We start from the raw sequence: 27,650 nt of genomic DNA, 5'->3' as shown, positions 1-27,650 counted from the left end.
GGCTGCTGAGGCGGGGAGGAGGCGCGGGTAGACGAGGCGGCCGCTTGCTCCCATTTAGCGGCGAGGGAGCAACGGGAGCGAGTTCGGCCGGGCTGCGCTGCTCTGTGACGCCGGGCGGCCGGAGGGCACTGCCCGCGGGGGGCGGGGGGAGCCGTCTGCGCCGCGGCCGCCGTTGCTGTTGCCTGCTCCTCCTCCTCCTGCTGCTGCTCGGCGGAGCGCCCTCCACCCCGCCCTCTCCCCGCCCGGGACCGAGTGTGGTGGCCACAAAATGGCGGATGGGGAGCTGAACGTGGACAGCCTCATCACCCGGCTGCTGGAAGGTGAGCGCCGAGCCGGGCCGAGCCGACCCGCGGGACAGCGGGGGGCGCCGGCGGGAGGCGGGCGGGCGGGGCGCGGCGGGAGACGGGGCGGCCCCTCCGTCGGAGCCGGGGGGCGCCTGGGGGGCTCGGGGCTCCTCGGGGTGTTCCACGGCCGGACCGGGCCTCTCGCAGCTCCTCGCAGCGAACAGGGGACGCTGCGGGGGTACCTGGGAGGGGGGAGCCCCGCCGCCTTTAAAGCAGCGGAGGAGCCGTTCCCGCCGCCGCAGCTGCCCTCTGGGGGAAGGCTCGGCTGAGAGCTGGGGGCCGGCTGGGTCAGTCGTAGCTTCCCGGGTCTGAAACGCGTTGGGGAGCGGCGTTAGGTGAGGGGTTGTGTGGGAGCGGCCCTGTGCCTGTGCTCTGTGCAGAGCTGCTCAGGGCTGCAGTGTGTTTTGTGCGGGTTTCCCTCAAAATGAGAAGGGAAGGTGAATCCGTCTTTCCGGATAAACTGCGATAGTGATATTAGCGTTTTCTTGTAAGTTGTCTCTAGTGCTGGGTCTCCGCAGGCCTCTCCTCACGTAGCTCATCCATCCCGCACGCAGCCCGTGCCCGCTGTGCTGTACGCGGATACGAGCTCTTCACTCGCCACAAATGGAGATGGGAGCCTCGGGTATTTAAATCGCTTTGCAGAAGGCTTATATAAAGAAATGTATGGAGTACGTACTGTCCTGGAATGGAAACGAGTCTCCTAAGCGTGAAAATTCTTTATAGCCAAGTTACTGCCAAGCAGAGTTTGTAGGGCTCTCAGTTTTTAATTGTAATTGCTCTCCTTTTGGGAGGTGAAACTATAAATTAAAAGCAATAAAACCAGTGTTTTAAAAAACACGAAGGCGCTGGGAGGTTGTACTCGTGTTTGTGTTTCAGGATACACAGTGTAGTGTAGTATGGAAAGAACCTGCAGCTGTTATCAGTCAGAGTTTATCTCTGATCACTACTCCAGATAAACTCCCCATTTTCTGCGTGTTGGAACCCAGATTAGTAGGTAGGCGTAAGGCAAGCGAAGCAGTAACCTACTAAACATTGACTTCTTCTTGTACTTTTATTTTTGACCTTCGTAAGGTGTGTGGTGTGTGTACGTATGGCGTTGTGATTTTTTGGTTGCTTTCTTTGGTCTTATTTATGGAAAGAGGCTCTTAAATAAAGGAAAATGAGAAGTACTTTTCCTCTCTGCCCATCTGCTTGTTGCTTGCAGACGGATTTCTGTTGTAAGGTGATCAAGACCTTTAAAGTACTTACTTGTTTCCTTCTGTATATACCATAAATACTTGTGTTGCAACTCTCTAGCACTTGGGGTTATAATTGGCTGTACTGAGACCAAGCAACCTTATCTATGCTTTTCATTCCATGGCAGTTTAATTTCTAACCATATGTATATGCAATTTCAGAAATAAGTTTTTGTGATGGTTTAGCATCTGTTTGTCAGCCAGTTTAATCTCTTAGAGCGGAGATCAGGAAGATTCTTCATGAAAACAGGGTAATTTTGTTGACTATAACAATGAGGAAATGTGGCTTTTGGGCTGTTAAACCAAAAACTGCATTACCATAATCAATAGTATTTGTAATGTAATGTTGGTGTGCTGTAGGCCTGTGGTCCTTTTGGTTACTCGAGGCGAAGTGGGTAGTGTTCAGTTTCAGCAGCAGTCTGCAGTTGTCTGAGGCTGCACATCAATTTTAAAGGCAGTAAGTGCGTATCAAAAGCTGTGGCCTCAACCTTCCCTAGTGACCTTGGCCTCCTGCTTTGTGACACCTGTTCCTGGCTGTGAGGCTCTCTAGCCTGTGTTCTTAATTACGTTTCTCGTAGCTGTTTTCACTACGATTGCTCAAGACCACTTGTCTTGTGGATTATATAACACCTTAAACTTGCCTTTTGATTGCAGTAGATCATCTTACCCTGCATGTGATTCTTCTTGTTTGAGACGTCAGAATGAGGCGGCCTGTGGCTGGGCTGCTTGCGAGTTTTCCTCAAGGACAAAGTACTGACACTCAGCAGATGTGCCTGCATGCATGGTTACTCTGAACATGTACATGGGATCCTTAGAGTGCTTGGAGTGTTTTGCTCTGAGTTAAATTGGGGATATAGTTTTCAGGAAGGCTCAGCTGAGCCATAGTCTAATGCTTGATGATAGTTTCCCAGGACGTTGGTTTATTTCCATGTTCTTGCATATACTGAATACTAATCCTTTTTATTGCTGAATTCGCTGCTGGTTTAATGAATGGTAAGAGCTTGTTTTGCGGTGACTGTTAAAATATGTCTGGTACTTGCTTACTTGTTAGAGATGGTGCTTCTAGATTGATTGATTTGGGGGGTACTTTTGGCTGATTACATGATAAATTTTGATACAGAAATAGCTCATGAAAGCTTCTGCAAACATTAAAAGTCATTCAACCATAGTTCTTTAGCTTTGCTGAAACACTTTGCAGCTGATGGGGGACCACAGAAATGAACACACTGAATTAGTTTAGGGTTTCTCTTATGCAGGTATTCAGAATTCTAGGCATGGATCAGGCTTAGTTGCATTACAGTAAACAAAAAAGATGGTTGTATGTATTTTTTAAACATCAGTCTGCTGTTTTCTTGGGTATTTTTGTTGCTTTTTCTTGCTTTCTCAGCTATGCCATCTGGTGGATGGATCTTTCCAGCCCATTCTATCTGTAGCCAGTTCAGGATTAAGCACATGTAAGACTGTCATCTGTACAAAAGATGTGGAACAACGTGCTGTATTGTGCACCATCTAGGTACACCATATGTCCCTTTGTGGGAAATGCCGTGACATCTGGAAAAACATTGGACTAGCTTGGTGTACCAGATTTACATTTAACCTAGGCTCTAAGTGAGCTTATGCTTTGGGTATGTATGGAGAAGCTCGTTCTGTGGCAAAGCAGAGATGCTGGAGTAGCTGTGCCTGTTGTTATAAGAGAGCTGTGGGTGGTGGTTATTAGGCTGCCATGTTTATTGGTGTGTTGGGCTTCCTGTTGTTGTGCTGTAACTGTATCTGTAGGTGAGTCCACTTGGGCTGGATTTAGCAATTTCTATGGCTGGATTACTGTAGAGGATTCATTCATTTAATGGAACTTAGCATAAATTTGCTCTAAGAGACTTTTGTTTTTTTGATGAAGCTACCTGTTCTGCTCTATTGGATAGTACTGAGCCTGCTATGAGGAATGGGACATATCTAGCCAAGAAGAGAGTTGTCAAACTCCATGTAGATGTGGGGAACAGTTATAGCTTCAGTGCTCAGCTAAAAGCATCATTTTTACATCCACCTTAATAAAAGCTCTCTCACTACCTTGCCATGTAAGGTGATGCCTTTAAGAAAGCTACAAGCTTTGATTTCTTGTTATTTCAGAGGTAATACAGATTGTGACAAAGTTTTCAGGTTTTTCAGGTGAAAGGTAAATTGAAATGCTTATGAAATAATTGGAACGTTCTTTATTACTGTTAAATGCTACAGAGTTGTTGGACTAATGTGTTATAACCAATGAGCTTTGGTTAATGTCTTAGTAGTTTACCCAACTCAGGCAGCCTGATGGGCAGATACAGTGCTCTAATGGTGCCACAGTTCTGTGGGCTTCGTTGCTGATGCTGAAAGAAGCAGCTGTAGAGAAGAAAAATGGGTATTAATGGTAAGATGACACCATGGAGGTGAACCTTTAAGCCTACATGATTCAGTAACTGTTTCTCTTAACGCTGCTGCAGAATATTTGTCTTCGTCTTGTTCAGAGGTACAGCTAAATTATAGCATAAAAGAAGGAAGCAGCGCTTTATTTAATGCAAACAGGAGGATTTTTTAGCCTGAGTATTTCGTCAGATGCTTGTGAGTGGCCATTACAAAAGTAGGTTTGTAACTTAAAAAGACAATAAGTAGTTTAGCAGTGTGAAGTCAAGCATACTATATTTGGCTACAGCTTGGTGAGGTCAGATGGTGTGCTCAGGGAGCGGGGTGTGTGTGTAAGGAAATCTACTGTGAACTGCAGCCTGGTCTATTGCTGTGCCATCTGGATCTGGATTGTGAATTTCATGTTGAAATAGCCGTTTACTGCCTTCACGTAATGCCCAGTGATTTGACTTTTAGCATATACTACTTTATCTTTGTTTTACAGCACTGTTTTCTGTCTTTTGGCAATTTAATACCAAGCTTACTTGATACAAAGCTTTTGTTTGTCTAGAATCATAGAATCGCCAAGGTTGGAAAAGATGGATCATCCAGTCCAGCTGTCCGCCTACCACCAGTATTTCCTCATTAAGCCTGATCACTCAGTACAACATCTAAATGTTTCTTGAATGCTTCCAGGTACAGTGACTCCACCACCTCCCTGGCAGCCTAGTCCAGGATCTGACCACTCTTTTGGAGAGTAAACGTTTCATAATATCCAACATGGTATAGCTTGAGGCCATTCCTTCTAGCCCTGTTCTACACAGCAATTGTGGAATTTAAGGATCCTAGGAGTGCCGAAGTCATCTTAAACCGTAGCTTTCTTAATGCATCTTCAGCCATTTTCTTCCTTGTTACTCATCAGGAGTTAGAAAGCAACTCTCTGCCCTCACCTGTCTCCAGTCAATGATTTTGTTAACTCTGCTCTAGAGGAAAAATTAAGTTCAACTTTAAGAAGCTGATGTTCTGTGTTGCATGAGATTTTAATGCTAGTTTAACCTTGCACGTGATGTGGAAAAGAACTTGCCACCCCTTCGTGTGTTACTGCACAGTGAGAGGTTTCTACCTCACACTTTGCTGGTTAGGTGGGGTTTTGGTTCAGGTGTAGCAAGTAAACACAGTAAATATAGAGCAATAACAAGTATTAGGGTTCCATATTTTGCTTATGGAATGGAGTGACTGCTGTGATTTTCTTTACCTTTGGATCCAGCAATGATTGGGGCTGTACGTGATTAAGAATGACTGAGACCTCATGCTGTATGGAACCTCTGTATTAGTAGGTGGCCAATGAAGAGTAAATGCGGCTGAGAAGAGTTTTGGTGAAGGCTAAACTGCATATTGTTGTGGGCTGAATTGAGCATCCCCTGAAGCAATTGGAGATAGCTGCTAATGATGCTTCTCCCTGAGCGTTATTTGTGCTGGGTAGTATGAACTTCAGGAATGTAATTTCAGCTTCTGGTGAAAGAGGAACGCTTGGTTGTTTGGTTATTTCCCTTGTTACAAATTGAAGGCTTAGACACTCTTTTACTCTGCATTGATTTTGTATTATGTTAAATAAATCCTTTTAAAGTGAGCTCATGGTCCAGCACTGTGTTCATTGGGAGAACATTTCATCCTGAGTGCACCCAGTGAGGATGCATGTAATGGTGGTTTTAGAGCTTTTGGACTGAAAAGTCCAAGGTCTTGAGAAAAGCCTCCCCCAAAAGCTGGTTCTTCTGTTGTTTGTGTAGAGTCGAGATGCTGCACTGTGTGAAAGGTGCAGAGCTTTCTTCAGTGTGTTACATGCTCAGTAGCTGTTGGTTCAGCTGTGTGCTGCATACTCCATAGAGCAAGGCTGTGGCGTTATTTTAACAGCTTTACTGTTATTCACAGGCTGGTATGAGAATGGAAGCCATTTGGACCTTGCGTTTGCTGCAGCAGTTCAGAATCATAGAATCACCAAGGTTGGAAAAGAAGTGAAGGCATTCCAATCCAGGATTCCGGACTTAAAAACCACAAAAACCTGTAACTTAGAACTGTAAAAATTAGCTAGGTGATGTTAGAACATATTTCCAAAGCTGTTGGAACTGCTTTCTTTAACTAACAGTACTAGTACCCTTAGCTTCCAAATCCATTCTATTCCTGCTGTTCTGAAGCTGTTTAGGGTTCATCAGATATTCTAGAATACAGTGTCATGCAAGAGACAAGCAGTTGGGTGTTCAGTTACTTGTTGCCAATCACTAAATGTTCCAGAGGCATCATGAGAGAATATATGCTTGTGGGATGTTGATGGTTGTGTGCTTGCAGTTTTGTGCTGTGCTTTTTGTTTGCTTCTTATTTAAGATGCGCTTTGGCAAATGGAACTTGAAAATGGTAATTTTAGAAATACCTTGGCTGCAGCTTCTGCCAGAAGAACAGCTGGCTGCTTAATCCTTGCCTTATCCTCACCCAAGTTCACAGTGAATGAATGCATCTTCCAGCCTGGGGATCTGCGTAGATTAAACTTGTTTGTTGTGTCTTTGTACTAGAAGGAAAAGGTGCACTCCCTAGTACAGTTTACTCTGTGGCCTTGCAAGTGTGCATGCAAAATGGATGTGCAGGGTAAGATGGAAGTTGCTTCATAGCAGTGATACTGGCACCAATATTTTTTTCAAGCTTGGTAGAAGTGTGTATGGGATCTAATGATGTGCTGAAAGTGTGAGTGCTGTCTGATATACAGGGTGTGTATGGTAGTAGAACACAGTCATGTTAAGGACAGCTGTGTGTACTACAGCTGATTCAGTAGTAGAAGAAACTTCTATTAGTGTTACCACAAAATATAAGCTTGGTTACTTAAAGTGAGAGGCACATCGGAGACAGAGACTTAAATGTGTTTGCTCAGCTCCATGGCATAGTATGGCTGAAAGGACAAAACTCATAGAACCTCCAGTACAGTTCTTAGACCACATTGCTTGGTGTTTTAACACTAGAAATTGAGGCAGCCTTACAAAATGTGCTGGTCTCTGGCATGAATTTGGAAGGATGCTGGCGAACAGAACCAACAAACAACAAGAACCCTTCTTACTGCGGAAGTTTCTTTCCTGGCACTGCAACTCACATCTCAAATGACTGGCTTCTATTGTTAGACTTCATAAGGTTGCTCACCAACAGTTGTGTAGGTGCTGAGACACTTTAATAGTAATTAGAGAAGGTTTGGATTACTGTAGGAGCTATTGTGCTCAAACAATAGCTTTGAAATACAATGTATATAGTGATGTTGAATTCCTTGTTCTCCACTAGGTAAAGGCTTAAGGTCTTATCAGTAAAGTTTTATTCTGGCATAGTGCTGTGCATGCAGGATTGAGAGTTAGGAGAGGAGTGCTTGTCCCTGCTACAGATCTTTGTTTCAGTCAACGCTTGTTTACTGTGTCTGCATCATAGGGAGCTAATTGGTACCTAATGCTGAGGTACTGTTCATCCTCTGGATAAACAGCAACCATTGGAAGTGATAGATTTTTCCCAGTACTGTTAAGCCTTTTCTGAGGTGTGTGCACTATGAAATTTACATCTGTGGCATGATTTGCAAAGAAGTCTGTGAAATACAACTTGTACTCTTGATCCAGTGCTCATAACTTCCTTTTAAATCAGTTCTTGAGGAGTTCTCTTTTGAAAAACTAAATATGGTGAGAGATGCTCTTACTTACATTCCATACAGTGCCTGGCTGAGTCAAGGAAACGTAAACAGAATTCTAGTTGTAGTGTAAGTGGGTGAAATATGTCCTTAGTTTTGCTTGTCTGTTTGTGCCAGGCGAGCGGCCCAGCTCTTCCAGATGCTTTGCTGGGTAACCTTGCAGCACCTTTGAGTCCGAGTCCAGTGATGTGCGGAGGCTTCTGAGGTCACAGTAGCTTCTTGTTTTTTGCTATTTCATTGTCTTACTGACTATGTGGATTACAGGAGAAAACTTGCCTCTCTTTAATGTATTATTGATGATGATTTCTCCTGAATGCCCAGGCTCTGCTTCTTCAAATGTAAGTGAGCTTGTTTGTTCTGCAGAGCTGCCAATGATTCAGGTGGCCAGGCCTTTGTAAAGGCCCAGTGGCTCAGGGCTGTTTCCTTCCCCTGAGTAGCTTCTAACTGCAGCTTCTAACTGCATTCACCAGGCGTTTTGTCTCCCAGTGACATGCCCAGCATAGTTTGAGAAGCTGGGTTTATTTGGAGAACCAGTGTCTAACGAGTTGCCAATCTGTTGGCTTCCTTGTTAAGGAGCTGCAGCATGTAAGTCTGTATTGTAAAAGGTCAGGAACTCGCACTGTGGCTCTGGATGTGCTGTGGCAGTTGGCTGATTTGGAAGTCGCAAGCTGTGTGTTCAGTATGTGTTCTAGCTCAGAAATCCAGCAGCACTTAATGGCTTAATCCTGCAAAGCAATTGTTCCATGTTTAAACCTCTCTTTCTCAAAGGGAGCCAGTGCTGCTGTTCTAGGAAATATTGATTGGATCAAAGTTAGTGGTGTGAGTGCCCTCCTTGAACTACAGCCTCGGGTTTGGTCTCTGTGCTTTGTCTGGGGCTATTTGAGGAAACATCACTGTCATCTATAGTGGGATTTCCTGGGTTTGAGTTCTAAACTAGACTGGGTGCAATATGTGTGCAATTAAGTCACTTCTTGGTTTTAATCCTTATTACATGATTTCATTTTGGCGCTGCAAAACATTGGCAGCAGTTAAATACAGAAGAAAACTTAATTCTTACCAGAAGGGTTTTAAGGAAAGCAGATAGTGGAGCAGAATGTGGCAGACGAGCTAGTTAGGCTGAAGAAGCACTCAGTAGGACCTTGATGTTATAGGCATCAGACAACCATGGGTTTAAAATGAAGCATAACTATCTCAGAAAGAGTAATGGGAACTGTTAAGGCTGTGCTGTGCTCTTCTCAGGTGGGAACTTTCTTAGGTGTAGTGACAGTTTGTTGTGTCTAGCACAGCGAGTTTCAGGTCTGCAAAAGGGATGAGTATGAGCTACTGGAGTGCAAGCACTTGAAAAGCATGGAGGTGTTTAGAGGATTTTGGTACCTGCAGATTGAGTCGTCAAGTCTTGTGCAAATCTGTCAAGGTTTATTTCTTGCCAATAACCCCTTTGGGGTTGAAGATGCATCGAAGAGCATCATGTTGTAGACATTTGAGATGCACTGCGACTGAGGCCTGTGTGCATTTATTCTCCGATCACTTTGTGTCTTAAAAAATACAAGGGCAGACAATGAACTTGTCATTCTTCCCGCATTAAGATGTTAGATTACAAGGAGGTTAGTAAAAGCTGTCTGCTTTCTCTAATGTAGTTAGAGGAAAGCGTGTGACTTACCGTATGGTAAATGTCACATGGAGTTGGAGTCACGTCACATTTCAAGTTTCTCTGAAGTCTCCTTATGGTGCTTCTGCAAGCCTCGTTCTTATGGGATTCTAGTGAGCAGTGTATCATCACTGAAGATAAGCTGACCTTCTTTCTATTGTTGCATTCCCGCTGGCTGCCCCAAGATGTAGTTTCACATCTTCTCTTCCCTACTTGAAGTACTAATTATTATTTTTTTGCCTCTTCATCTCTTGTGTGGCTGCTTAACCTTAGTTAAACAAGTGATCTGGTTTCTTTTATTTTAATTAAAAACAAGCAGCAGTGTTGAACTGATCAGATGCATTCTGGGGGAAGTACACAATGATAGGCAGGGCAGAGCGTTCTGATCTTAACTCTTTGGACTTCAGTACTATGTGTCTTAGGATGGGTTGTTTCCCCTTATATCCTTTCTCCCCCACGTAGATGGCAGTGATCTACTCTGCAAAGTATGTTGGCTGAGAGCTGAGCTGCAATAAAAAGATGTATTCATTTTGCTCTTCTGTTAGCAAGTTTTATAAGACTTACTGAAACTGCAGCAAATATTTTTTGAGTCAAGTCTTACTGTGTTAAAGTTTGAAAACATGATTTGGTCTGCTAAAGGTTCATACCACTTTTTTTATAGCTGCTACTGTGGTTTAAAGCTGAGTGTTGCTCCATGCGAAGCAGGGGGGCAGAACATGATGGTAGCCTGGTATAGACACTGCTGTGTTCTGCTCTATTAGTTGCATCTGATTGTTAGTTTATACTGACATGTAGAACTGAATCACATCAGCCAGAATGTAGACATTTGTTCTGCCGCATGTACACATTAGAGCCTGAGAGAGGAATCAGGTAGGTATTCATGGAAAGAAGCAGCAGCAGATAGGCTTGGCAGAGGATGTTAGTCAGAGTGCGGTGGGGATGTTTTTGGAAACTTCAGGACTAAGTATGGATTGGAATACTTGGCTTGTGGATATAGGAATTCAATGTCAAGCTAATTGAATGTCTGTTTGGTTGCTGAGGTTCCCATAACTCGAGATCCATTATGTATGAATGAAGATTTTAATCAGCACAGACACAGTTTAATGTGATGTTCCTGATAGGACAGTTTCAGCTGCAAAAAGTACAAACGTTCCTTTTTATTATGCTTGCCTTGTTGAACTTAGTTGGCCTAGATCATTTTGCGTCAATGTATTTGAGATTTCCATTCTCAAGGCTTTTTTTGCCTGCTGCAAATACTCTAGCATAATCTGATAATTCATTTAAACACTTTTTGAAGTTGCTATTATCCAAATACAGACAAAAGCAAGATCTAAATTGCTGCTTTCTGGGACTGTGACTTAACCGGGATGCATTCGGAGCTTAAGCGCAGGTTGCCAGTATATCAGAGTTTAACTTTAGAACTGGCTGGAATATGCAGTTCCCACATTTAGTAGATAAGTTGGTGTGTCAGATACAGACTTCAAACACAGCTCATCTGCACTTAACTGTTGTTAGGTGTCTGTGTGCCAGCTATCTTAATTGTTAAACTTCTCATTACAGTACGAGGATGTCGTCCTGGGAAGATTGTTCAGATGACAGAAGCAGAAGTTCGGGGCTTGTGCATAAAATCACGAGAAATATTTCTTAGCCAGCCTATTCTCCTGGAACTAGAGGCACCGCTGAAAATTTGTGGTATGTAAACTTAATGTGTGTGTCTGTTATGTAGGTGTGTTGATTTAGTTGTATGCTAACTGGAATGAGAAGGAAAGTTGATGAAGGAGATGCTGAGATACACAGATGACCTTGATTTGAGCAATACAGATTAGTGATTGAGGTCTTCTCAACCTTAAACATCATTTTCAACTTAGATTGGAGTCAATCTAAGTTAGTCAAGAGAAAGGAACTAATGTTTGCTCTTGGTGCTATTTAGGAGCAAGTGCTGATGGCAGTAAGAGCTGCATGCACTTCTCTTCTAGTGCAAATTTTGCAGCCTGTCTGTTGTCCTAAGGGCTTCCTCCACAGAGCTGCTACTGTTTGGATCATTATCTCAAAGCATTCTAAAAACACCTAAGTAGTAAATGGTTGCTGTTGTTGTTCCTTTCATAGCAGAAACTGAAGAAAGATCTTCATATAAGATGAGATGGAGTACTTACTAGTCCACTTACTAGTGGAGCAATTGTAGTCATTGCCATTCACTTAGAATATTAGCAGTTATTAGTGTTATGTTTGTTCTTAAATGGCAAAGTCACTTTTAAGTGAGTAATGGCTTGCTTGAGTATGGAGGAGTGGAGGAACAGGACCAGCTTGCCTGACAGCATAAATTTGAAGGTAAAAATCTAGCTTTACTTCATTTTATTTTTTCTGTGATGAGAAAAAGAATAGTGTCATCTAATTCCTAGACAGAATAAAATTGAAAGACTTGCATACACTCTTAAGTTCAATCTGCAAAGTATAATGAGACTCCTTCAAACAAAGTTAGTTTCTCACTTGTTTAAATCTAAAGAGCTCAGAAGGCTCTTAGATATACAGTAGTCGAGATAGCAAATGCACAGTTATGTAAGAGATTTGTTATTTTTAAGTTACATGTTTAACAAAGCGGTAGCACCTGGAAGTGACATGTAGATCTAAATTAAACATTAGAGAAATTGTCAAAGTTGTATTTGTTTAGAAGTGGAAGAGAGGTGATGGCTTTCACTGAGAGCACAATATGCTGCTGTACTGCTTTGAACTACTGGTTTAATGTGTTCAGGTGGTGCTTGAGAAATTGTTATAGAACTGTCTTGTAATCAGTTCAAAATAAGCTTTTAAGTCTTGAATGGCTGTTCTAACATAAGATGGAAGATTTTCTTATGTAAACGTCCATTTTAAAATAGCTGTAGTTCTTTCTCTGATAGGCTTCAACTTGTGCCTGTATGAAGTTGTATTTTAAATTATCAGGTGCCTGCAAAGGAATAATTTGAAATGCTTTGGTCACTTCACAATAGTTTCTACAGAATGGTCTTTCATTCTTCTATGTCCATTAATCCCTTTAGCTTGTGTGTGTAACTTAAAGTAGTTTCAGACAATGAACATTAAATATTTCCATGGTATATTTATTTTGGTGATGAGTACTTCTGATGGTGATGAAGTTTGAGTACTAATTCAATAGTTCTGGAGTACTGGATTCAACACCATGGTGACATGTTGATGAAACTTGCATGTTTTTCTGTCTTAACCTGGAGATTTCTAAATACCAAGTGGAGTAGAAACTCTTCTTGTAGTGTACGCACAAATGATTTTAGCTGGTAGAACTTCAGAGGGCCTGCAGTTGGGTAGTGAATAATGTTCATTATTAAATGGAAAGTGGTGTGCAAGTCCCCTCCTTGAGCAAGAAATAGTTGAAAGCATTGTCTGCTGAAAGAAAATAGTGTTGATTTTTCTCATGGAAAGATAAAGAGGAATAAGGCATGAAGTCACTGCTGGAGTATGTGACTCCACACAAGATGTGCAAGTCTTTTTGTTTGGTTTAAGGTTCTGAAACAAGTTGTAGGCATGTGGGTGGGGACATTTTGTTTGTCAGTTTTGCTCTTTATAGCCAAGGAAGCTAGTTCTCTACTGGAGAATTACTAGGCTTAATAAAGACAGGTATTTTGCCACAGAACAAACAGCACAGTTGAAAATGTATTCATGACATGCTTAGTGTAAGGGATCAAGAAGTAGTCTGTATTATCAGCATACAGCTTTTACTAAGGGTTTCTTAGGCATAGTTTTGCATTTAGTCACTTTGTTAATGAATTCTGCAGTCAACTGAAGTATATCACAGCTACTGTACAAGTTACGGTAGAGCTTTGGTATCACTTTTGACCTTATGGGCAGCTCAAGGGTAATTACTTCAGCCTAGTCTGATGTGATGTGCTGTGGTGGTTTAGTTGCTGCACAGAGCTATTGTGTGGATGTGGATGGAAGCCATCTTAGTTTTAAAACTGGCAGTGTGATGAGTAACATGATCATTACTGCTCCTAAGACTTCTGCAGTTTTGAGTAGCATGTCAGGGCTATCAGTCTTTCAGTCTCTGTACTGTTTACAATAAATGCATCCAGGGAGTTGTCCTAAATGCCAGAGAATGGGAAGCTTAGTACAGTGATTTAAGCTCTTGATATGTTTACTCCTTACATTGTTGCACTCATCCGTGGTAATCCTTTTTTTATTCAGGTGATATTCATGGTCAGTATACAGATTTGCTTCGACTATTTGAATACGGAGGATTCCCACCAGAAGCAAATTATCTTTTCCTTGGAGATTATGTAGACAGAGGCAAACAGTCTCTGGAAACCATTTGCCTACTTCTGGCATATAAAATAAAGTACCCAGAAAACTTCTTTCTCTTAAGAGGAAATCATGAGTGTGCTAGCATCAACCGGATCTATGGATTCTATGATGAATGTAAGTTAAACCTATTTCTTCTGAAAGGCTGATGTGTATTAATACTGTGTTTTGGAAGTACTTCTGGTAAATGACTCACGATTCATGTGCTATAAGAATTTCAGTGTTCTGTGAACCTGCTTTGAAACCTTCTCAAAGAGCCTATCAAAAGAAGGTTAAACTTAGAATTATTTTCTATTCTGTTGTTTCTGAAATGGTATTGTAGGAGTCTCTGAGTGTACTCAGGTTTCAGAAATAAAGCTGTGTGAAGACAGTCAGTTTACATCCCCAATCAAGTTGTAATACATGTTGTAGGTTGGCTTTAAGAAAATAGTCATCTTTTCCTAATCTCTCACACTGCTCTTGTAGGTAAGCGGAGGTTTAACATTAAGCTCTGGAAGACCTTCACAGACTGCTTTAACTGTTTGCCAATTGCAGCCATTGTGGATGAGAAGATCTTCTGCTGTCATGGAGGTAAATGGATGACTACTTTTAAAGGATGTGTCTAAGCTGTTCTTTGGATTATTGTTGTATTGAATTGCGAGGATGTGCATGTTCAGCTCACAATGTATATTGTCTGCAAAGGTTGTTGTTGTCTTGCTTTTTTCAGTACATCTGGCTGCTAAGAAATATTTTGCTTCCCAGTCATAAATGACCACTTGTGTCAGAGGGGCAAGTGCATCTAATTATTCCTGTCAATACATGAGAATTCATGCCTAATTTTTTGCTTCATGTCTTGTTGGCAAAGCTATGTACTGATGCATAGCAGATACTGGAATCTCTAGCTGTGAAATGAAAGAAAAAGCTTCACAAGTAACCCCAGCTCTGTGGTCTTGGCTTCTTTATCTGGTTTTGTAAGATGTTGGTGGAAGAGACCCCTGGCACATAGTCACAATCAAGCCTGATGCTTGAGTTGAGGCATTTGACATTGGATCAGTCATGGCTCCATCTGACTCCAAAGGATCCTGACTGTTGGAAAACATACATTCTGGGTACTGGTCCCTGTGCTGCACAATTTTTGTAGTGGAAGAAAAGGATTTGATTTGCAAGAAGGCTGTGACTTCTTCCTGTACTGGGACTTAGTCACTCTTCTTTGTCAAAAGAAACACCTCAGTGTTTTTATAGGAGGTGATACTTGGAGGATTCTGGGACCTTGTAGAGTACTATTGCAACAATTTAAACAATTGACAACGCTTTCGAATTACTTCTGTAGTAGCAAGAGCTATCCCACAGTCTTCCATCTATCTTTTTAATTAACTTCTTTACGCAGCAGCTTGATCCAGAAATGGTGTGGTAGGTATCATGTCTGCATTGCCAAGGAGGTGATTAGAAACCACTGGAATTGAGAGCTCTGCAGAAATCTACAGTTTGATTGAACAGCTCCACTAGGATTTAGATGTAACTTATACCTAAAATTCCTGTGCAGATTTCTCTGAAATGTGTACTGATGACTGCTGCCCTGTCTTTATTCAAGTATCTCTATGAGGGTTGTGCCTGTATGGAATGATCCAGCCTGCACTTGTATCGTGTATTGACAGGTTCTGCCTTCAGTGCCAGCTACTGTAAGCTTATCAGTCTTAAGCATAACATGCTTTTAGGTATTAGCTTTCCTTTGTAAATCCAAAACTAATACAGTGTTACACAGCTGAGTCTATAGCAGCTCCCAGGTGGTATTGATGTGTTAGAGAAATTACTTGTCTTCTCTGTTGAAGGATGGGGATCTTTTTTTTAAAACTGGTACCTACCTTAGGAGCTAAAGCTTGTAATTACAAGGAACAATTATGGGTTGCTCTGAAAGTAATGCCTCCTATTTATTTCTTTAATGGAGAATTCACGTCACCACTCCATGGACTGTCATTTTGACTGCTGCTGATTGTGGTGACACCACAACTTGTAATGACACGATCCAGGAAACTGTCACCTTCAGCCTATTATTTGTTCAGTATGTCCTGATTTGTTCTTCCTGTTCCTGTGAGAGCATTCATGGGAGCCACCTGGTGTGTATTTTGCAATATTCCAGTGTTTCCACTGTAGTTTCCAATGCACTGAAGCCAATATTTAGCTCTGTACATATTTTCACTGGCTGTAATACATGAATTCATGTTGATGAGTTGATCAAAGTACTCTTGATTTTTGCGGTGTGACAGCTGTGTGTGGCTGTCTGGAATGTGCCTCATCTTTCATGACACTGTTGCCACTGCTGAAACACACCACTTGTTGCCTTGCTGTGCTACCATCTGTTGTTTGGTCTCCATATGGAGGAATTCAGTGACGCACCTTTGCTTCACATGTGAAATTGACCGACTGCATCCTCAAGAAGCTTGCAGATGCCACTAAACTGAGTGGTACATTTGACGCACCAGAGGGAAGGGATGCCATCCGAAGGGACCTAGGCAGGCTTGAGAGGCGGCCAATGCCAGCTGCATGAAGTTCAACAAGGTCAAGTGCAAGGTCCTGCACCTAGGTCGAGGCAATCCCAAGCACAAGTAAAGGTTGGGTGGAGAATGGCTTGAGAACAACCCTGAGGAGAGAAAGATTTAGGAGTGTCAGTTGATGAAAGATCCAACATGAGTCAGCAACATGCGCTTGAAGCTCAGGAGACCAACTGTATTCTGGCATCAAGAGAAGTATGACCAGCAGATTGAGGGAAGTGATATTGCCCCTCTGCTCTGCTCTTGTAAGGTCCCATCTGCAGTACTGTGTTCAGTTCTGGGGACCTCAACAGATGAAGGACTGTGGGCTGTTGGAGCAGCTCCAGTGGAGGGCCACAGAGATGATCAGAGGGCTAGAGCACCTTCCCTGTGAGGGCAGGCTGAGAGTTAGTCTCAAGGAGAGAAGGCTCTGAGGGGATCTTAGAGCAGCCTCCTCCTAGTACCTGAAGTGGGCCTGTAGGAAAGCTGGTTACAGACTTCTCTAAGGGTGTGTAGTGACTGGATGAGGGGAAATGGCTTTAAACTGGAAGACTGCTTAACTGCTTTAAGCCATTGTAAGTCATAATGTTTTGGAAGGTATTTCTTTACCATCCACGTATGTTCTATTTTATTTTGGAACAGTGGAAAAACAATGGTAATAAAGTATTCAGATGTTTCAAGTAAATATTTATGCTTAAATGATAGAAAGTCCCCCAGGCTCCTGATTTTTGGCTATGAAATGAAGTGTAAAGCTCACAGAATGTGCTGTATGCTCCTAATAAATGAAGTGGACATTCAGCACTTAAGCTTTGCCCTTTTTCTGCTCTTTTCCAACCCTGTCCAAAATACGTTCCAGATTCCCTGAAGTCATGGACTGCCAGCGCCTTTTCATGGTGTTACTACTGTAGTAAACATTGAGTCAACAACACTAACTGTGCTGGAGGTTGAAGCTAGCAGGTAGATATATAAGGTAGGTGCCTCTTTTACTATATTGCGCATTTTTGCATAGTTTATTTTAATATTGCCCTATGGGATATATAATAAAACTTTGCAAAACCGCATAACATAGTAAATAAAGGCACCTAATTTATCCCAGTAGACTGTCAACAATAGTTTGAAATCCTAAGTCAGCTGTTTCTCTTGGACATCACAATGTAAGTCAAACCTTTCCTGCCATCCTTGTCTCCAAATGTTCTTGCTTTCTAAAGGTCTTTCAGAGTTTTCTTTCAACTTGCCTCCTTCTTCCATCTCTTGAAACTTTCTTGTCTTTCTATTTAGTGTTTTATCTTTATTTTTCAAAGCTGTCCTCACAGCCTACTTCTGACTTTGATCTTCATCTCACCTTATTAAAGCTCATGCCATAACAATTCCCAGCTTTTTCCTTTTACTTTGCTTTGTGTGGTATACAGTATTGTCTTGACACCATGTTCTAGTTCTGATCTTTGGAGAGTGTTTGTCATTACATCCTTTTGTGATTACGTCCCATGCTGTAAATTTATGTTGACTGAACACATTTGGCTGACCACTTGAGCTCCAAGATGTTACTCCTGTTAGTTTAGTAGTTATACGTAAGTTTATACAGTAGACCAGAATGTGACATTACTGTCATGATGCAAGGAGACTTCTTGATTCTATACGATATATAGTGTCCAAAGAGCAGAGGAGCTTTCTGGGTTATTATGTAAAAATGTGTAACAGTCTTACCTTACTAGATCTACCTGATGAGCAGTTTTAAATCTGTGCTCTGGATTTGATGAGTCTGCCATGAGTAATAACTCACTTCTGTTTTCCATTAGGAAAGGTGTGCGCTTACACTTCAAGAAGACTGTATGCTGGATGCTTAGCTGTCATTCTGGCAGGACAGCCTAGTTCAGTTGTGTACTGCTTAGTTTTATTTTCAATGGGTGGTTTGCAGCAATCACTGTAGAAGCAGCAGCTGGACCAGGACTTCAGCAACCTGTTTGCCTTCGTAATGCTTTCATTTGATGCTAATCACGCACAGTTTTTTGCCTATAGATGTGAATTTCAGGCACAAGCTATTCATGTTTGTGCAGATGAAATAGCTGGTGAAAAACTGCCTCTTGATAAGTTATGAAGGGGTCTACAAACATTCAGGTAGTTTCATGGGGTTTGGGGATTTTACAGCAGTGTAAAATAACGCAGAACTACATTACAAAACTAACAGCTACAGTGTTGAGACATGACTTAAGTTTTTTCTTTTGAAGAACTGCCATGTTTTGGGTGTAACCCGAGGTGCTTAGAGCTGTAACACCAAAGGAGGTCACAAATTGGCTGTACTTAGCTGAGCTTGCCCATTACTATCTCAGGGTGTGGCTATGCCAGGAACCCACACACCTTTGTGCTAATGTAATCTACATGCAAATGGATCAGATTTGGGGAGGGAGAAGTGGGTCAAAGTTTAAATGCTGATTGGATGTGAAGTGGATTTGAATTTGTTTTTCTCCCTGTATTGTTATGTAATAGACTAAGCTCTTTTGATATGTTATCTAATGTAAGATTTCTGCCATCCTTCACAACCCGAAGGTATTATCATGAAGGTGGTTTTGGCAAGCTGATACTGATAGCAAGCTTCTGTCAGAAGACTAATTCAATAAAAATAATCTAAAATCTTAATACTGGAAAAGTTTCTCAAATCCTTCCTTACATCAAATATGTTGAAGTTGCTGTTCATCCAGTGCATTTATTGCTATTGTCCAATCCTGGATGTCAGCTGAGATATTTTTTTTTTATGTATCAATTTCTTTCCAGTGACAGATTTCTTGTTACGTGCAAAATTCTGGACTGAGGAAAATGGGTATGACTTGCTAGTATAAAATAATGCTTTATCACATGTCAGAATTAAATGCTTTTTCCACATTTGTGGCTTCCTTAATGAGGTGGTCTTAGCCTAAGAGATTTAAATGTTTCACTCACTTTAGAACCTATCTCATATTAAGATACTGGTGCATCCATTCAGTTGTCTTTTTCTTTATGCCTGTATGCCTTAAGTAGAAGCAGTTCTGGAGGGAGCATGTACCTGAAGAGTTCAGAGCAACTTGGTAACCCCATCGTTTGCTGCAATTAGATATTAATATGGAGAAACTATACAAAAAGAGGTGTGTTCTTTGTGATCAGTGACTTGAATAATCAACATTGTGGTTTTACGAATGACTAAGCAGATGAGCTGTTGTAGGTGACTACCTTTAGTGCTCATAATTTATTGCAGTTTCAAAATCTATTATTCATTTACAGCGTCCAGTGGCTGCAGCTCAACTGATGCAATCATAGAATGGTTTGGACTGGAAGGGACTTTTAAGATCATGTAGTTTCAACTCCCCTCTGTAGACAGGGACACCTCCCACTAGACCAGGTTGCTTAAAGCCCCATCCAGCCTGGCATTGACCACCTCCAGGGAGGGGGCATCCACAGCCTTGCTGAGCAGCCTGTTCCAGTGTCTCAACACCCTCACAGTAAAGAATTTCTTCTTACTATTGAGGATAACACTACTCTTAAGTTTAAAGCCATTTCCCCTTGTCCTGTCACTGCATGCCCTTAGAAGTCTCTCTCTAGCTTTCCAGCAGGCCTCCTTCAGGTACTGGAAGGCATCTATAAGGTCTCCCCAGTGCTTTCTCTAGGCTGAAGAGCCCCAGCTCTCTCCGCTTGCTCTCATAGGGGAGGTGCTCCAGCCTTCAGTGTGTGGTAACATTTTGAAATAGTGTTGTCAGTTGCGTATGATGTAGATCATACCTGCTGGCTGCTTTTCCTTATGGTGTTTTAAAGCTGGATGTGTTATACTTCTCTTCAGCTTTTTGAAAGTAAATTGGTTGCAGAGATCTGCATCCATTTTTGCTCATATTGGGAAAGTTGTCCTTCACTGGTTTTCTGTCTGATGGGCTATTTAAGTGAATCTACTTACCTGTAGAATTTTGTGTATGGCTGAAATCACAGTTGGAAAACAATTAAAGCTCCTCACTAATTTCACTTGTGTTACTGTGTTCTTCTGTTTGGGAGCCTAATGTTTTTACTGAGAACAACTCTTCGTTTATAATGAAGTGGAAACAATGGATGACCTGTTGTCTTTAAACCTGTTTGTTCTCTGGAGTTCTTTGTAACAGGTAAAATATGTATATATAAATCTCTTGTATTTTTTTTTCCTACTTACAGGACTGTCTCCAGATCTCCAGTCAATGGAGCAGATCCGGAGAATTATGAGACCTACAGATGTTCCTGACACAGGTGAGTGGCATGGAATTCACTGTAAATGGGTGTTTGAGATGAAATAGGTTTAATCAATTTACAGGCAATGCAGTGGACGAAGTCATTAACTCTGTTCCAGTACAGCATTGCTTTAGTTCTGTGCAGAGCATGGATCTTGCTCCTTGTGATGACTCACTGATACTGTTAGAGGTTACTGCCCACGTTGTTATTGCTTGTCATAACAAACTATCCACGCCTGCCTTAAAACAAACTTAGATGATCAAATAAAACTAAACAACTCATTCTTTTTCTTGCCTTGGCTAGGCACACCCAAACTTTTTAATATATCAACATAACTGTTTAAAGGGTGCAGAGTATTTGAGATGTTTAAGCCTCTCTGTGCCAGAGCCTGATGGTAACACATCTCCTTCCCTATCAAATTTGTAGAATCTCCTTCAACTTCACCGTCATTGGAATTACTTTGCTTATGTCATGGGGTAGTTTTGAAGCTTTCTTTTGCTAATACATTATATTTTGCTTCTAGATAGTGAATGCAAATTGCCATTGCTTTTCCTACTTCCTGTAATGCTTAGAAGTAATTCAGGGTCTGATTTTAATCTGTCTGCTGTCCCTCGATCAACTACATTTCTATGCAAGATGGTATATGCACGCTTGAAACAGATGCGTTACTAGACTGGTAAATGAGTGTTTCTGTAGTATAAATGACACTTGAAGTTCTTCCTCTTATGCTATTTGTAATTCACTCCATATCAACATAAATGTCATTATAAATGAGTCAAACTTTACATTTATCAGAGCTTTCAGAAAAGATAGTTTTATTTAACAGGCTGCTGCTGCTGCTTGAGCCACCCCCGCTTCAGGAATGCCCTTGCCCCTGTAGTTCCAGTTTCCATGGACACTCATCTAGAGTGATGTATTCTTAGTACCTCCTAAAAATAAGCATAGAGAGTTTAAAGGAAAAAGAGAAAAGGGCTGTGGGGGGAGCTATGAAGCTTTTGATCCACTGATTTACTGCCTTCATTTGGCGTTCAGAAGCAGACAGATGTTTTCCAGTAGAACTAAAATGACAGTGATGTTGAAGGATTTGGTCTTTTGGGCCTACTGATGGCAAACATATATGACTGAATGGAAACAAACCTTGCAGCAAGTAAACTGAAGTGGTCTCACTGTGGAAGTTGAGGTCCTTGAAAGCTGCCTGTCTGTAGGGGGATGCCATTGTGAATACTCGCATTGATGCAAAAACTGTTATGCTTGTGGCTTGTGCTGGTAAGATTAGATCATTATGATGGTTTATTCTAGTCTGATATAAAAAAGCCATTCCAACCTCAGCTGCAGTTTAAAGACCTTCTATTTTCATGTCTTTTTCATGGTATTTAGAAGCTGTTTACCCAAATTTAACTCCTTATGTTGACTTACATCACGGCAACACCTCCAAGAGTAAGACTTAACCCTCACAAAATGCAGCTACTTAGGGTGTGTGTGTATATATATATATACACATATTATATAGATATAATATAGATGTCGTCTATTACATATATGTATATGTGATTGTATGTGTGTATATATATATAAAATAAATATTTTGGTTGTCATTGCTGGCTGTTCACATACTGGGAATCTGTAGCTCCCTCTTCTGTGTAAAACTGAATATCTCATGTCTACTGTGTTACATTCTGCAGTCAGCCTAAGCTATTGTAATGGTAGGTGTTGCACATTAAAAATAAACCCGTCTGACTATTGTAGTTGTGTTTGCAGGGATCTGTTACACAGCTATTAAAGACCTATAGGACAAATTTCTATTTTCCTGTCTGTGACTCTAAGGATTATTTGGGATTGTGGTGGGTCATCAGAGGTAGAGTGAGAACAGTTTTGTGTCAGCTGAGATAAGTTTGAATGCTTTTTGGTTTGTATGTATTGTGGTTTAATGGTCAGAGGCATTGCAACTGGACAGAAGGATCATCTTCAGTACAAAATTTAATTCCACTGTTAGTTGACCTCTTGTTGGCAGCTGAAAAAAGGCATTCACCAGTGTTAAAATAATAAAGATTTAATTACTTGAATTTAGGTTCCAGACTGTTTGGCGTGAGACTTCTTAAAAAAATATGGTAGTTCAACCAAGCTGAAAATGAAGTTAAATTTTGATTTAGTCAGTCAAGGTTCTTCATGCATAGTAAGAAAAGTTTCATGTTCAGAAGTTTCTGGTACAAATTTATGTTGTTTTTCTGATAGGTCCTGCATAGGGGTCCTGCATAGGATTTGACTGTTTCCCGTGGCTTTCAAACTCTGCCTGCTTGGCAAGCTGCAAAAGTGATGGTTGTCTTTGAAAAGGCACTGCACTGCATTGTGTTTGAAATTCCTCAAATGCTCTGTGTAAATATGCTGAATATTACAAGTAAATATTATTTCAGAGTTGTTTGGTTTTGATTTGTCTCATCTCAAGGTACCATCACTTTTAAAGGGAAGCAAGTCTTGCCGTATTCTCCAGACTTGGGCAGGCCATCTTGTCAGAATCAAAATTCAGATGTTGCTGAATTTGTTGCTAGGATGTGTTTTGTTTTCTAGGGAAGCTGCTCTGACAATTACAGTAAATCAATTTTATTTGTGTTTTACCTCCTAAGACTAATATCTTTGCTTGTGTTATTTTTCTAAGGCTTACTATGTGACCTGCTGTGGTCTGACCCAGACAAAGATGTGCAAGGTTGGGGTGAAAATGATCGTGGGGTCTCTTTCACTTTTGGTGCTGATGTGGTCAGTAAGTTTCTGAATCGTCATGATTTGGATTTGATCTGTCGAGCTCACCAGGTACGAGTGATCCTATTACTTAAAACTTCTCCTAAACTTCATGCATTTTTGGTGCTGGTTATCTGTAGCACGTATTTAAAACTTAGTTTGTATTGCCGTACTTCTAGGAAAAACAAAATGTTCCTAATAAAGGAACTGTAAGTCTGTATTCTGTTTACTCACTGAACTGAGTATCTAATGTCAATTAAGTCAGTTAAGTAAACACTACAGTTTTTTACACTACTAAACAGTTAACACTGGGTTTCCTCATGTCTGTGTATCATCTGTTTATTGTTAAGCTATTGTATGCCTGTACTAGAAATGTGTAGGTTAAAAGGGGCAAAGTAAATTCAAGAATGGCATTGAAGTTTGAGTTCCGTATTACTGAATATTACTTCAGTACTACGAGGTTTAAACCACATCTGCTAGATAACCATCTCTGCTTGACTTCACTAAAGTATTTAGTAACTTTTGAACGTTTCTACAGACAGGTCTGAACATAAACACTGCCTGCAATTTACTATAGAGTACTTTGACATAGACTTGTTTTACTTGCTGAAATACCAGAAAACAGAACTGGTTTTGCATGGACAGTCTTTACACGTATTTGTTTGCAGTTTTTATGAAGTGATTTTAAGGAAGTGTCCTGCTTAAGTCGACGTCAGGTTTCAATTTTCTGTGTGATGTTCCAGTTTTATTTAGTTGATCTTAAAAGCTTTGGCATTCTGTGAAAGAAAAATAGGTTTTTAATTTTGTTATAGTTAAACTCAGGTGCTCTGTCAGATCACTTGCATTCTTCTTAGGGTTTTACTGCTAAAAACACTACAAAATATTAATGTGTAGAACTAAGCTAAGATGTCTCAACTGCACAATGATTACAATTAGTGCTTTTGTATTCATACATGTGCTTCAGTTCTTTATGACATATTTCAAAAGACTGTGGCAGTTGGACTGAAGTCAGCAGTTTTCGGTTGTGTATCACTTTCAGTCTATTATGTGAGGTTACTATTCTGGGGAAGAGGATGTGTTGTGTTACTTTGCAGTATTTTCAGGGTGCTTTCTGCTCTTAGAGAAAGCACGGCCAAACCAGCTTACTTTTAGACCATCAAAGTTGTCAAAAGCCTGTGTTAGCTGCTCTTAAGTTTTGTAGGACCTACACTGTACTGTAAGAGAAACTTAGTGGTTGCAGTTAAGATGACCTTTTGTGCTCCAAACTAGTAGGTCAAATGTATCCAAGTTTGCATATAAACAGATTACTGGGAATCCTTAAACTGATGGTGTATAACTGACTAACAAGTGCAATGATACCAACAGTGAAACTGATGCTTGTCTAACATTAGGATTGTCAGACAGTTAAATCTACTTGATTTGGCGTTCACTGTTCATATGGAGTGAATCTGCCCTCTTTGAAGACAAAGATAAAATACTTTTTTTTATTATTAAATTCTTGTTTTAATAGAAGTACCATTTGCCTTAAATCTAGCCTTATTCTTCAAAATGTATCTTTTGGTTTATGCGGGCTGTATTAATTTCTTTGATATTGACAGGTGGTTGAAGATGGCTATGAATTCTTTGCTAAACGACAGTTGGTCACCCTCTTCTCTGCCCCAAATTACTGTGGAGAGTTTGACAACGCAGGTGCCATGATGAGTGTGGACGAAACCCTGATGTGTTCCTTTCAGGTATGATGCGTTTGTACACTAAGTGTTCCTTTAAGTGTGGTCTGTGTATGTGGTATTAGTCTACTTGTTTAGGCTAGGTTAATATACTTGAGCTACAGAAATGGTGTCATGGCAGTCTGGTCTATGAGAAGGACAACTGCAAACTAACTATTCTCTAAAGAGTTGTGTGGGATTTGTTTTCTGGGCTCTGGAGTATTGTTGCTTCAGTTTGCATGCTCATTTCAATGTTATTTGAGTAATTTGTCATACCTGGTGATCAGAGAAAGTAGTTAGGTGGATGGCACTCATTTAGTGCAGTAATTCTGCTTGAGTTTTATTCCTTATTCCTCTTGGAATGCAATATTTTGAGCTCCTTTCCTCCCTCCCACCTCAGTAAAATGGTTGGAACTAGAGGTTAGAAACAGCTGCCTAGTGCTGTTGTCTGTAGCATTCAGGAACTTGTACGATCCTGTTGTGATTTCTAGTCTTCCCCCCACCCTGTTCCTTCTGAATGAGATCTCATGTTGATTGACTTACGGGTATTTGAAATATTCTCAGCTATCACTGACTGAAAAGAACTTCTTTATTTTCTCTAAGATATTGAAGCCATCTGAAAAGAAAGCCAAGTACCAGTATGGTGGACTGAATTCTGGGCGTCCAGTCACTCCACCTCGCACAGCTAATCCACCGAAGAAGAGGTGAAGACAGGAATAATGTAGAAAAACCATCAGATCTGTCAAGGACAAAACTCCATATTACAGTATATAATAAGTGTGCACTGTAAAACCATCCAGCCATTTGACACCCTTTATGATGTCACACGTTTAACTTAAAGAGACGGGTAAAGGATCTTTATTAATTTTTCTAGTAGAAAGATGTGCGACACTGTATTGTAACAAGTATAGCTCCAACTTCTAATATCCAGCATAGAGTAAAAAATAAAATAAAAAATTAAACCTATTGCAACTGCATATTCACACTTACCACAGTTTTTAACGTTGACCAACATCCCAGTTAAAACTTGATGTAATAGTTAAACCAGATGAGAGCATGATGTTCCATTTGTGTAATGTGGTCTTATTGTTGCTTGATTGCTTTTACTTTGGTTATTTTGTAGCTAGAATGATGCGAATATGGTATCTAGTCATATTCCCTGGCTCTCTTTGAAATTGAAATACGGAAGGGAATTAGAACATCCATGGATCTATCCTCCCTCTGTCCTCATGTTATTCATAGTAATGCAGCGCAAATGTGTGCCCCATTATAATGCAAAGTTGGTAGTATGGTAGAGTGATTAAAAGGCAAATTATTACCAATGTGCCCAGACTGGACAGCTTGACAGCCAACGTAAATTGAGACAGGAGAACCTGCCCTGACTTTTTAATTTAAACTGCCACACAATTAATTTGTACACTACACTATTTTAAATTATTGACATTACACTGTGCTATGGCACATCATTTAACTTAGGACAAAAATGGCATTGCCTATTAGTTGGTAACTTGATTATGTGGTACCTTGGCTTTAGTTTTATTAGCATGAAACACCTTTGGCATGCTTAGCTTCCAGGTAACTGGTAACTCCCTACCTGTATCAGAATTCATTTTGCGTAGTTCCACAGAACATGAAGGTCCTTATTTGCTAAGCCTTTGAAAGCTGACATTCTTTTTCATAAGAGGGTGTATTTAAATGGATGTTCACCAATGGCCAATAGGTTAGCTTGCTGGTGGTGAGCTAAAACTGCTAAATGAATGTCCAACATGATTGTAAGGCTTATGTCACTAAAGATTTTATCGTTTGGATTTTCATGATCAAATTTCATATACTATTGTATAGACTTCTGCTTTGTAGTGTACTATAGTAGCAATAATTTCTGTACATGATTGAGAGTTACGCAGTATTTCTTTTCAGTTCTCTCCTTTCTCAAAGAGGTAACCATTGGCAAATAGCAAGATACAGAGAAGATGCAAAGTATAGTGGGATAAGTGAAAGGCACGGATCTGTGATGCTTTAGGATGCAATACACAAAAGCTTTTACTGAATAATGTTGAATTTGTGAGATTCTTTGGGGGAAGGCTTCAGATTTATACCATCCTAAGTGTGCATCAATAGTTGTGAAAATCTCGACTTCAGTATTGTCTTTGAAAACGTTAAATTGAGAATTCTGGTAACTTGCATTTTATGAACTGGCACATTATATAATGCAAGAGTTCTATTGATTTCTGACACAGTGAGCAAGTTCTTCAAAATGGATTTAAGTCTTTTCTAATTCCATTTTTGTTTTAAATGCATATTTTAAATGTAGTTTTTTCATTTAGTAAAAGTTGTCTAATTCATTTGAATGAAGTCTGTCTGGTTATTTTACTACTATTTGCTCTTAAGTGTGGAATTTGTTTTGTTTTTTTAATGCAGCATATATATTGCTGATACATATTGGATTGCTCTGGTTTTGAAAAATGGTTTAAGTTACCGTGTCTTGAAGCATGTGTCAGTTTAATGCAATATGAAGTAGAGGAAGATTGTATGCAGTACTGCTCAGATGCTTCTTCATCCTTCTGGTGACAGGAGAGTGAGTGCAGTGTTGGTGTGTGATGAGGTAATGGAAATCTCTAAGCCTCAATGAGGTAACTGGATGCTCTGAAGTCATGGCTTACTTGAGGTTTAGGTTTATAAGCTTTGAAAATGCTGTCTCTTGCCAGCATTTTGCCAGAAACGTTACCCATCAACTGAATTAACTTGTGTTTGCCTTAGTTTCTGGAATAATATCTACTGTATCATGAAAAACCTAGGTGTAAGGCTCTATATCTGTGAGGACCTGATGTGCTCAATTACAGCATAGATGTTGCTGCTAGAGGAATATGATTTTCAG

The 27,650-nt window shown here is 40.6% G+C and overlaps 1 protein-coding gene across 1 annotated transcript; it reads left to right on the top strand.

Annotated features, from left to right (window-relative positions):
* On the top strand, positions 1 to 27,123 carry PPP1CB (protein phosphatase 1 catalytic subunit beta). The gene is made up of 8 exons (XM_015857519.2): positions 1 to 320; positions 10,867 to 10,998; positions 13,498 to 13,728; positions 14,077 to 14,181; positions 20,283 to 20,354; positions 22,990 to 23,141; positions 24,668 to 24,802; positions 25,379 to 27,123. Exons 1-8 carry the CDS (start codon positions 269 to 271, stop codon positions 25,481 to 25,483), a joined length of 984 nt encoding a protein of 327 aa, XP_015713005.1. The 5' UTR covers positions 1 to 268; the 3' UTR covers positions 25,484 to 27,123.
* The last annotated feature ends 527 nt before the right edge of the window (positions 27,124 to 27,650 follow it).

The sequence above is a fragment of the Coturnix japonica genome, chromosome 3, assembly GCF_001577835.2.
Source record: "Coturnix japonica isolate 7356 chromosome 3, Coturnix japonica 2.1, whole genome shotgun sequence".
Taxonomy (NCBI): Eukaryota; Metazoa; Chordata; class Aves; order Galliformes; family Phasianidae; genus Coturnix; species Coturnix japonica.
The sequence above is the reverse complement of the archived record's forward strand: the minus strand, read 5'-3'. Positions and strand labels throughout refer to the sequence as shown.

What these genes read in the sequence shown, in the direction of transcription:
- PPP1CB (XM_015857519.2), top strand. Translation starts at nt 269, where the DNA reads ATGGCGGATGGGGAGCTGAACGTGGACAGCCTCATCACCCGGCTGCTG. An exon ending in GGCACCGCTGAAAATTTGTG is followed by an intron (nt 10,999 to 13,497) that starts GTATGTAAACTT and finishes TTTTTTATTCAG; the next exon opens with GTGATATTCATGGTCAGTAT. An exon ending in TACAGATGTTCCTGACACAG is followed by an intron (nt 20,355 to 22,989) that starts GTGAGTGGCATG and finishes TATTTTTCTAAG; the next exon opens with GCTTACTATGTGACCTGCTG.